We start from the raw sequence: 10,476 nt of genomic DNA on the forward strand, positions 1-10,476 counted from the left end.
GTCTATCGTCAATGTGAATCTGGATTGAATGCCGCAGAACTGTCTGCGTTACCCCAAGAGGCTGCATATTTTATCCTGCGTTGGAATTGCATTAAGTTGTCACTTGGCTGATTGCCTTATTGATTCGACCAGAAAGGCATTCTACCACTGGAGCGCTTCGCTCTGCTAGTCTGGACAGAGCCTCGGCTCCGGACGTTTCAAAACGCCCACTCCGCGATCCGCACTCTCTCCTCGCTTTAACTCAGGCTGTGATGCGTTTTTTTTTTTTTTTGACTCTGGGATATGCAGATGGGAGGAATAGAAACGGGTTTTATTTGATTGTTGCTGAAGTTGCTTTTGATAGAAATGAAACTATGAAGAAATGGATCTTGTGATACTTTTGGGAGCGCTCTTTGCTGTTTGGCTGCATCAGTGCGCTGGATCGAAGCTCTTTAGCGGTGAGTTTCATACGGGCGTGGCCGTGCGTATTGTTTTAAAGGGTTTTATACAGCAGAGTGATTCAAAAAGCTGTCCGGTCACTGTACTCAATTCGTTCTAGAGTTATGCACGTTTAAATTCTGCAGAAATGCGAGAGAAGCGTAATAATTTATAGAATTTACTGGTCAACTAAGTTGTGTTCATTTTAAAGAGATCGAGCGAGAGCGGACACAGTGAGGCTTGTGTCTGGGTGCATGTGATCTCGTTTAAAATGAATGTGTTCTTCAGTGTGATCTCATAATGCAATCTGTCTTCTGGGCCGAATTCAAAACTGGCCTCGGTTCTTACTTGCTAATGTGTCTGTTCTTGTTTTCTACATGCTGGCAATAAAGCAGAAGATTTTTATGAGCCTCGAGGTATGTACGATTATCTGAGTCATCGTGTTTTCAATGAATAGCAGTGCTTTCACGCAGTGTAAACCTCACGGCCGTGGGGTGCAGCAGGGCTCTCGCAGGGGCATTGCTGTGTGGAGACTGCAGGTGAAGAGTCTCTTCAGTCTGGAGCAGCTCAGAGGAGTACACTGTGTTGTGCCAGAAATGGTGTCCCTGCTATGAAAAGTCTAGAAGCGCGTCCCATAGTAAAAGCGCAGTAAAGCGCGGTGAAAGCGTAGAGAAGCATTGCAAAGCGCGCCGTGTTTGTTGTATATTGTTTGGACTCTTTCGCATATTTCTTTATATGGATGGTGTCTGTTCTGAGCTGGTTTTGTGCATGGCGTGTTATTTCTTTATATGGATGGTGTCTGTTCTGAGCTGGTTTTGTGCATGGCGTGTTATTTCTTTATATGGATGGTGTCTGTTCTGAGCTGGCGTGTTATTGTCAGATATCTAAGCTAGGCTATAGCGTTTGCTGTTTTCTGAAAGTAGGTTATACCGTGGTTTTAATTGGACGTGGAAATTAGAATGCTCCCCCATTACAAAATGAAGCATGTTGCTGTTCCCATCTTAGCTCCTTCATCTGCGCCTCTCTCTGCAGGACAGAGGGTTTGTCGGAGGGGCACCGAGAGGCCCTGCTATAAAATCGCCTATTTCCAGGACGCGTCTCGGAAGCTCAACTTCGAGGAGGCGAGCGGAGCGTGCCGGAGCGATGGAGGGGAGCTGCTGAGCATCGAGTCTGAGAACGAACAGAAACTCGTAGAGAATTTCATCCAGGAACTAAGAGCCTCCGACGGGGACTTCTGGATCGGCTTGCAAAGGAAGCAGGGTTACCAGGACTCCACCGTGGACTGCCCCGGTAAATACTACTGGCTCGACGGCAGCAAAGCCACGTTTAGGTAAGCACCGGGAACGACTCCAGTGCACTGACTGGACATCACTAAAGCTAAGAGAGCATGGAGGCTTGAAACCTGGATCAAACTCAAAGTCTGCGTGTGTTTTGAATTGCAGTGATTCTGCTGTGCCGTGTGTCTGCATGGGTTTGAATTGCAGTGATTTCTCTGTGCTGTGTGTTTGAATTGCAGTGATAGTGATTGTGCTGTGTGTAATTGCAGGAAGTGGCACTGGGATGAACCGTCCTGTGGTAATGAAGTGTGTGTGGTGATGTATCACCAGCCATCAGCCCCCCCAGGGATCGGAGGCCTCTACATGTTCCAGTGGAACGATGACAACTGTGACACCAAAAACAATTTCATCTGCAAGTACTCTCAAGGTAAAACCAACTAGAATCTGATTACATTTGTAAGTGTGATGGTTCCTTTTCCAGACAGGTAAGATGTCCCACCTCAGTCACTGCTGTTTCCCACTACCTAACAGGACTGTGTCCTGGCATAGAGCGATAGCTCGTTCTAAACACAGCCAGCACTGCCCCCTGCTGGTGTGAAGCAGTAAAGGCGTGCTGGACAGGATTTGAATGCGTTTGCTCGGCGCATCATGCTGTAGATATTTTTTGCTTGTTTTTTGGTTGCACTTTACCAAGCCCCACGCTGACTGCAGGTTTCCTTCTCGAGTTGTTAACTTTACTGGGAGCAGAACCCCTCTGTTTGCATACGTCCAAGCACTGATCTGCACTGCACTGAAGTGACGTGGGGAGCAATCCCCCAGTTTATCAAATAAAGCAAATATTAAGCAACTAATCACTGTAAGCATTTGAATTCTTCTCCTTTCAGAAAAAGCCGCAGCCTCTACATCAGCTGGGGCCTCTGTGCACACAGGTGAGCAGAGCTTCAATTTCTACCTGTGCTTTTCAACAGAGGAAATGTGTTCAGAGCACTCCAGTATTCACGTATTCATTCCAAACAGCTACAGCAGTGCATGCATGGGGAGAGAGAGCCCTGGTGTGAATGTCTCGCTGAACACACCAGACCAGGGACATGCAGCTTTTATATATTGCATGTTCGAGATGGGATCAGAAATATCAAGTCCTAATCACACAGAGCATTCCCGAAGCGCAGATGTTTGTGTGTCTGGTCATGTTCTATGAAGGATCTAGAAGGGCAGTGTTGCGGTTTGGTTAGGGGGTACTGTTGTGTGTTCTGTGCTGGAAGTGCTGTAGAGGGGCATTCTTCCATTGAAACAACACGTTTCAATGCTATTCTAGCACCTTCTAGAGCCCTGCATAAGGTTGCCACTGAAAACAACACGAGCAGCTGGGAGCTACATCCTGACACTTTCCTGCAGAGAGAATCACACATCAGGAGAAACATGGAGTTGATTTTCCAGTAAAGTTTCTTTCCTGGCAAAAAACAAGGAATGCACCTAGAACTCCCACATCTTTACGATTCACTGAGTGCTCTGGAAAACATAGCAGGCATCTACCATCGTTTACCAGGGACATCGCTGGAAATGAAGGGGAGATAGACTCAGCACAGAGGGAAGAGACTCTTCACACACAGAGAGTGCTGAGGGGGTGGGATGGGTTACCTAGTCATGTTGCTGAAGGAGACTCTTCTTCACACAGAGAGTGCTGAGGGGGTGGGATGGGTTACCTAGTCATGTTGCTGAAGGAGACTCTTCTTCACACAGAGAGTGCTGAGGGGGTGGGATGGGTTACCTAGTCATGTTGCTGAAGGAGACTCTTCTTCACACAGAGAGTGGTGAGGGGGTGGGATGGGTTACCTAGTCATGTTGCTGAAGGAGACTCTTCTTCACACAGAGAGTGCTGAGGGGATGGGATGGGTTACCTAGTCATGTTGCTGAAGGAGACTCTTCTTCACACAGAGAGTGCTGAGGGGATGGGATGGGATGGGATGGGATGGGTTACCTAGTCATGTTGATGCAGAATCACTGGGATCCTTTAAGACCCGACTTGACAAAGTTCTGAGATCAGTCAGCTGCTCAGAACCGGACGAGCCAGATGGGTCCAATGTCCTCGTCTCGTTTGTGAATTTTCTTATGTTCTTATAATGTGTGCATCTCTCACGTAGGAAAACGCGAGATCTAAGAATTGCTGGTAATTCACTTTGACTGGGATTATTGTTTTGTTAGCTCTACAGTGTCCTCGACAACAGCAAAATCATTTTTCCCTTTCAGATGCCCCGGGAATATCTCTAAGACCAAAGTACCCAGCTGTCCCAGTGGGCGATGGGAAAAATAGTGTGCTAGCCACTGACTCTAAAGGTAGGCTTTATTTGAAGTTGTTTCAATGTGTTTCAAATGGATTTGTTCTCTTGTGTTCCAGACCCCCCTGTAGTGTTTCTTCAGCTTCTGTTTAATGCAACATATTCACATGTTTTAGTGACCTGTCCTTCTAATGGCTTCCTGTCCCCTGCAGGCAATGTCTTCAATATCACTTACATCATCATACCTGCTGTCCCCCTGCTTTTACTGCTCGTCGTGGCAACAGGAGTGTTCTGCTTCAAGCTTTTTGCAGGAAGGTAAGTCTGTTCAAGTAATAACCAGTATGTCAGTAACAGGCATCCTCAGCCACGGCTGTATAGTGCAGAGTAGGAAATTGCAGTGTGAATAGTGCACAATGAGAAATGGCAGTGTGAATAGTGCAGTATAAGTGGATCAGATGAAGTGCCATTGTTAAGTATATTCAAATGATTCACAGCAAGTGGAAACACTTCTTGTGTTCCTGAGATGCATATAAAAAGATTCCATCTTATTTATCCTGATGTTAGTTTTATGAATCAGACAGTGAGTCAGCAGGACACAGAAACTCTGCTTATTTAGTTTTGTTTCAACTGTATCTCACTCTTTCCAGAAGGAAGGAGAGGACTGAGACCAGTAAAAAGGAGCCCCATTTCTGGATGTCTCCGAACAGATGCAGCAGCCCCAGCCTGGAGGTTTACAGCGTGATCCGGAAGCAGCACGCTGCCGACCTCGAGGGCACGAGGCCCCATATCAAGAACACTTCGTTCCGAGCCTCCTCGGGGGAAAACCTGTCAGATGACTATGACAACGTGTGCGCCAATGAGTCGGAGCGCGGCTTTGAGACGCTGGCCAGCGGAGAGAGCGGCTTCGTCAGCAACGACATTTACGAGATGAGCAGCAGCGGCAGAGCTGCGGGGAGCAAGGAGTCCGGCTGGGTCGAGAACGACATTTATGGCTACTGAGAGAGAGAGAGAGAGAGACTGGGGGCAGAATGTGTGGAGAGCTCGCACCGCTAGTGCGCTTGCTTCCTTTGTAAAATGGGCATGCATTTGCTGTTAGAAATAATATGCCACCATGAAGCTAATGAAACTCTACAGAAAAAGCAACTCACAAATTGGCCATTTAATGATGCATATAAAAGCTGGCTTTATAAAACATCTCGTAAGCATTTCCAATAGAGCCTGTCTCCAGGAGAGCCTGCCATGCATTTCCATAGAGCCTGTCTCCAGTAGAGCCTGCCATGCATTTCCAATAGAGCCTGTCTCCAGGAGAGCCTGTCAAGCATTTCCATACAACCTGACTCCAGGAGAGCCTGCAATGCATTTCCAATAGATCCTGTCTCCAGGAGAGCCTGCCATGCATTTCCAATAGATCCTGTCTCCAGGAGAGCCTGCCATGCATTTCCAATAGAGCCTGTCTCCAGGAGAGCCTGCCATGCATTTCCAATAGAGCCTGTCTCCAGGAGAGCCTGCCATGCATTTCCATAGAGCCTGTCTCCAGTAGAGCCTGCCATGCATTTCCAATAGAGCCTGTCTCCAGGAGAGCCTGTCAAGCATTTCCATACAACCTGACTCCAGGAGAGCCTGCCATGCATTTCCAATAGAGTCTGTCTCCAGGAGAGCCTGCCATGCATTTCCAATAGAGCCTGTCTCCAGGAAAGCCTGTCATGCATTTCCATACAGACTGACTCCAGGAGAGCCTGCCATGTTGGCTTTCATTGGCTCAGGGTTCCATCGTATCTGGGAGCAAGTCAGTGTTATTCTGCACTGTAGCTGGTGTATTAATGTCAGGACAGTATAAATGAACAATGTCAGGAATATCAATGTATCTGGTCTGGTGCTACACGTGGACTACACAAAGAAAAGCACTGAACATTATTGCAAAACAAAGCACTGTAATTGAGCAGCACAGGATTTCAAAAGCACACCTTCCCTGGCACCATTCAGAAAGATTGCAAATATTATAGAAAGGGTGTTGTATAAAGCAGGTGCATTGCAAATATTATACAAAGGGTGTTGTATAAAGCAGGTGCATTGCAAATATTATAGAAAGGGTGTTGTATAAAGCAGGTGCATTGCAAATATTATACAAAGGGTGTTGTATAAAGCAGGTGCATTGCAAATATTATAGAAAGGGTGTTGTATAAAGCAGGTGCATTGCAAATATTATACAAAGGGTGTTGTATAAAGCAGGTGCATTGCAAATATTATAGAAAAGGTGTTGTATAAAGCAGGAGTATTGCACGTGCAGCTGTGATGGGCGGGTCATTGGACAATCACACTGTTCAAATAAAATACATTAAAAATGATCCAGTGGAAAAGATTGCTCCCACTAACAAGAAGTAACACACAGATTTGAAAGCCTGGTAAACACTTAACATCATTATGGATTCAACTTAATAACCTTCACCTCTGAAAATAAAGAAGCGCTTGTGGGTTTGTTTTTTTTTTTAAAAAAACATTCGCAGAAATTGTCGGTGTGTATTTCATTTCCGGGCGGGAACATTTTAGAAAAAAAAAATATATATATATATATATATTATAAACTCTTGTGCTCTTCATGGGTGTAACTGAATTACAGTATATTTTGGTGGGGGCAAATGCCAGGTTAAAATCGATAAAATAATAACAAATAAATAAATAAAGCCCGACCTATACACCTATTTTGAATGAATGGAAATGTCTTGCGTTATTTTAGACTCGCTGCTAAAATGCTCGGGGTAGTTTACTGAAACCTGCGTTTTCATTGCGTTCTGTGACACTGCAGTCCACGTCAAACGCGCTAGGGGGCAGTGTTGAGCTGCGGATCACGGATTTCGATCGTATCCTTGTCTCTTAATTGTCAGTTTGGCTGCCAGCCAAGCTGTAATAACCCTGCCCAATTATCACACTCAAGCACGTAGTATAGAAACCCTGCGCAAGCCTAAGCTGCTTAACCCCCTCTTAGCTTAACCTGAATTTAATATTCTATGAGAGGATGAATGTGTGTCTACAGGATTATGACACCTTGCTATTTATCTATAATGATATTGTAAAGGTGCAGAGCAATAAACAAACTGGCAACCCAACACCGTCTTCTATCTATTGTTTTAGTGTAAAATGCCATATCATACTGGACCGCTACTTCTTCAATAAACGAAGAAGGCTGTGATTTGCCATGTAATATATAAAGCTATTTTGTATTTTTAATGTCCAGTTTATATAGGTCTGAAGGGACTGACAGTTAACAAGTCATCCTGTTAGTGGATCAGCACACACACAGCTTAGCTTGGTCGCAGACAGATCTGTGTAATTTACCTGGCAGGTAATTCCACACGGTTAAAACGGCTTACAAATGCACCCTCACCTGCCCTGCCCCCCCTCCACACAAACGTTATCACACGTCTCCCCGCGGCTGAGGTCGAATGCACAGGCTTGCTTTCAGTGTGCAAATAGATTGACAGCTTTTACAATAGCAGCGGCCGGGCTTTGACGTAAGAGGTGGCTCTGGTTGCCTTGGAGACAATTTGGCAGTGAAGTAAGGCTCGGCTTCATAACCCCGCCCACTGTACTTATACCACCAGCGGCTCTGACGTCAATGGACGTCAACCGAGGGAACACGATGCCTCTTGCAAGCTCCCTAGCAGTGCGGTGCGGTCCGGTCCGGTGGTGTGTGTTTGGGCAGGAATAGCAGCGCTTCGTGTCAGGGTGCTGAGCTGAACCCGCCAGCCCGCTTATGTTATTAAGAATGCCTTGTTTTATAAACCGCTAGACTGCTTGGACCAAGCTCTGAAAAAAAAAGAAAATGGATTTTTTTTCTTCTAGTATATAAATATTTAATTTGTCTTGGTGTCTCAATTTCACCAGCATGGTCATGGCGGATTGTCAACAGAGACGCGGTCCGGTTCGGGTGGGATTCTATGACATAGAGCGCACGCTGGGAAAAGGCAATTTCGCTGTTGTGAAGCTTGCACGGCACCGGATCACCAAGACCGAGGCAAGTAACTGGCTCCTGTGATCTCATCAACTGGTATAGCTGGCGTTACTGGAATAAGACCAGCGACACGTCCAAACAGCGCCGAGTCTGTGCGCTTAAATACGCATCTCCTGTGTATAAGAGCGCAGGAATGCGCCCTGCAAACACGCCGCGTGTAAGTGAGCCCGCACGGCTTCTGAACTTTGTGTAGTGGAGCCCGGAGCTGAGCACTCCGCGATCAGCCTGCACTGTATCTAACGAGGCGCAGGCAGCGAATCGCTTACCTTACGCGTTTTCAGTGTGAATGTAGGAATGGGGTTAGGGTAGGTATGTTTAGCTTTGTGTAACTGTTAGCGTATGCGTACTGGGTTGTGTTGTTATGGCGATGCCTGTGCTTATGTAACGTTAAGGTTATATAATCAGAATATTGGAGTCCTAATGCTGGATTTAAATAGAACAGCCATTTATCCCTGTCTCTCTGTCCTATTGTATTTACAGTAATACACCTTGCGCGTTTGTAATATGTAACTGAATACTTTGCGAATAAATAATTGATCGCGGATGTATTCCCATTTTTAAAAGCACGTTATCTTTAGTATGATTAGTGAACACTACCGGTACAGATGTTGTAAAGTCAAGACGACATATCTGCACTGAAATACGCAAAACGCTTAGACGCTGAATACCCCGGAGTGCAGCGCTGCACTGACGGTGTATGGATAGAAGAGCCGAGATTAACCCCAGCGGTCTGTCTGCACTAACTGTACTGCTGGCGCGGCTCGCTGTGCCTTGTGCCGGCCGGGCCCCTTACCCCAAATATTAGAAAAATAAAAATGATCCCAAGTTCAATTAGTAAATATTAATGAAATATGACATGCAGCAATAGCACAAGCACTGCTTTGAAAGGTTGCACGCAGGGTTACACGTTCTTCCAGGAGTCTTAGTGTTATGTTACCCAAGTGGCGAGAACGCGATGTGATAATACTGTACAGTGTGAACAAGTTATTTTGTGCCTTTACGCAATAAAGCAGTCCTGTTCAAACAACGCCTTCTTGGTGGAATTGAAACGAGGTGTCGTCACGTATTTAAGTTTTATTATTGTTTTTGCCCTGTAGCCTGTACACCGGAATGCATTGTGATCGTGCTTCTTCCTCACATGCCCAGGCGGCCGCTGCAGGACACGGATGCGCTTCACCGCGGCTTGCGGCAAACCTCCCGGGACAGAGAATGCGCTGGTATTATTAAACGGGTCGCTCTTCTGTGTCGGGTTTCATGCAAGAGTAAGACCCACACGACAGTCGACTTCTGCAGTTTCATGAATTTATTCAACTGTGTATTATTATTATTATTATTATTATTATTATTATTATTATTATTATTATTACGGTTTCTTGAGGGACGTTTGGTTTATATCCAAGACCCGTTTCTCTAGATGCTGTACCGCGTGGCATCAATACGTATTGTGCTCTAGTTTACGGAGTTATTCTGTATGATTTCAAACAACATCTGGGAGAGAAATACGGTAGAAACACGCAAAGGACGCGAACCTCAAGATCGTATTTTTAATTCTGCGGTTCATTTTACAGTTTCATTTTAAAAGGTACAGCTGAACTGCCCGCGTGTTTATTGTGTTTTAGGATTTGCATTGGAGCAGAATGAAACAGGTGCGCGTACGAGCCACAGAACTAAGGTGACTTCAGGGGCATTGTTTGTCGCACTAAAACCAAGCTTGAAATGCAGGCACAGTCTGAAAGCAGAGCCGCTGTTTATTAGCAGAGGTGAGTTAGCCTCTGCGGACTGTGCTGCTGAGCACACACAAACACGGGCTCCGTGGCGTCGATTCAGAGCTCTGGAAATGATGATTATTATTTTAATTAAAACCCTTTAGTGTTGCTATGCGCTGTTCAGAGTCTGAAATGCGTTAAAGGCTAATGTTCCCTTTTTAAAGGGTATGAGCAGCGTTTGCATTTAAACAGTGTTTGAAAATGAGCGCTGCTGTGTATAGTTTATTATAGTGCAGGTGTATTATGAGCTGGTACAAAAAGGGCTTACAAAAGCAAACAATGAAAATATAATCCGAGTGCGGTTCGGTGCGCATCAAAATGAATAAACTCGATCTGTAAAACTGCGCCAATCCCGATACAGAATGTTTGGTGGTTACATTTCCCCGTCACGTTGCAATGATTCGCCCCACGGGTTATATCTGTGTGGATTTTATATGAATTCATAGCTACGGAATTAGAGACTATTTAATATCTAAACCAAACCAAATGTGAACACTCCGTTTGAGAGCGTTATTTTCTCTGAATCCTCTTCTCTCTCTCCTCAGAAGAGCATGTCACTGGGTGCATTTATAAGATTATCAGCCTGCCAACATGCACCACAGTTAGTGAAGCGGCGCCAGACCTGGCTTTTTGTGCATTGACATGTTCACTTGCTGTGCTGCTAGTGAAAGTCCAGCAGCACGGTCTGAGCGGCGGCTGTTTGCATCGCGTCTGTTCCTTCACTCGTATTG

The 10,476-nt window shown here is 45.6% G+C and overlaps 1 protein-coding gene across 5 annotated transcripts; it reads left to right on the top strand.

Moving 5' to 3' along the window:
• Positions 1 to 345: 345 nt before the first annotated feature.
• On the top strand, positions 346 to 7,775 carry layna (layilin a). Of its 5 annotated transcripts, none has more exons than XM_041242268.1 (8): positions 346 to 437; positions 810 to 833; positions 1,450 to 1,747; positions 1,964 to 2,121; positions 2,579 to 2,623; positions 3,942 to 4,028; positions 4,183 to 4,285; positions 4,618 to 7,775. In XM_041242268.1, the coding sequence occupies exons 1-8, from the start codon at positions 362 to 364 to the stop codon at positions 4,967 to 4,969; spliced, it is 1,143 nt and encodes a 380-aa protein (XP_041098202.1). In that variant the 5' UTR covers positions 346 to 361; the 3' UTR covers positions 4,970 to 7,775. The 5 variants fall into 5 exon arrangements, with proteins under 5 accessions (XP_041098202.1, XP_041098204.1, XP_041098203.1 ...); XM_041242270.1 differs by having other exon boundaries at positions 4,621 to 7,775; XM_041242269.1 differs by having other exon boundaries at positions 813 to 833.
• Positions 7,776 to 10,476: the final 2,701 nt, after the last annotated feature.

This window comes from Polyodon spathula, unplaced genomic scaffold (genome assembly GCF_017654505.1).
Source record: "Polyodon spathula isolate WHYD16114869_AA unplaced genomic scaffold, ASM1765450v1 scaffolds_1250, whole genome shotgun sequence".
In the NCBI taxonomy this organism is placed as follows: domain Eukaryota; kingdom Metazoa; phylum Chordata; class Actinopteri; order Acipenseriformes; family Polyodontidae; genus Polyodon; species Polyodon spathula.

Bases quoted from the DNA above. Each gene is read 5' to 3' on its own strand.
- layna (XM_041242268.1), top strand. From the start codon at position 362: ATGGATCTTGTGATACTTTTGGGAGCGCTCTTTGCTGTTTGGCTGCAT. The intron at 438-809 runs GTGAGTTTCATA...CTGGCAATAAAG, and splicing joins TGGATCGAAGCTCTTTAGCG to CAGAAGATTTTTATGAGCCT. The intron at 834-1,449 runs GTATGTACGATT...CTCTCTCTGCAG, and splicing joins AGATTTTTATGAGCCTCGAG to GACAGAGGGTTTGTCGGAGG.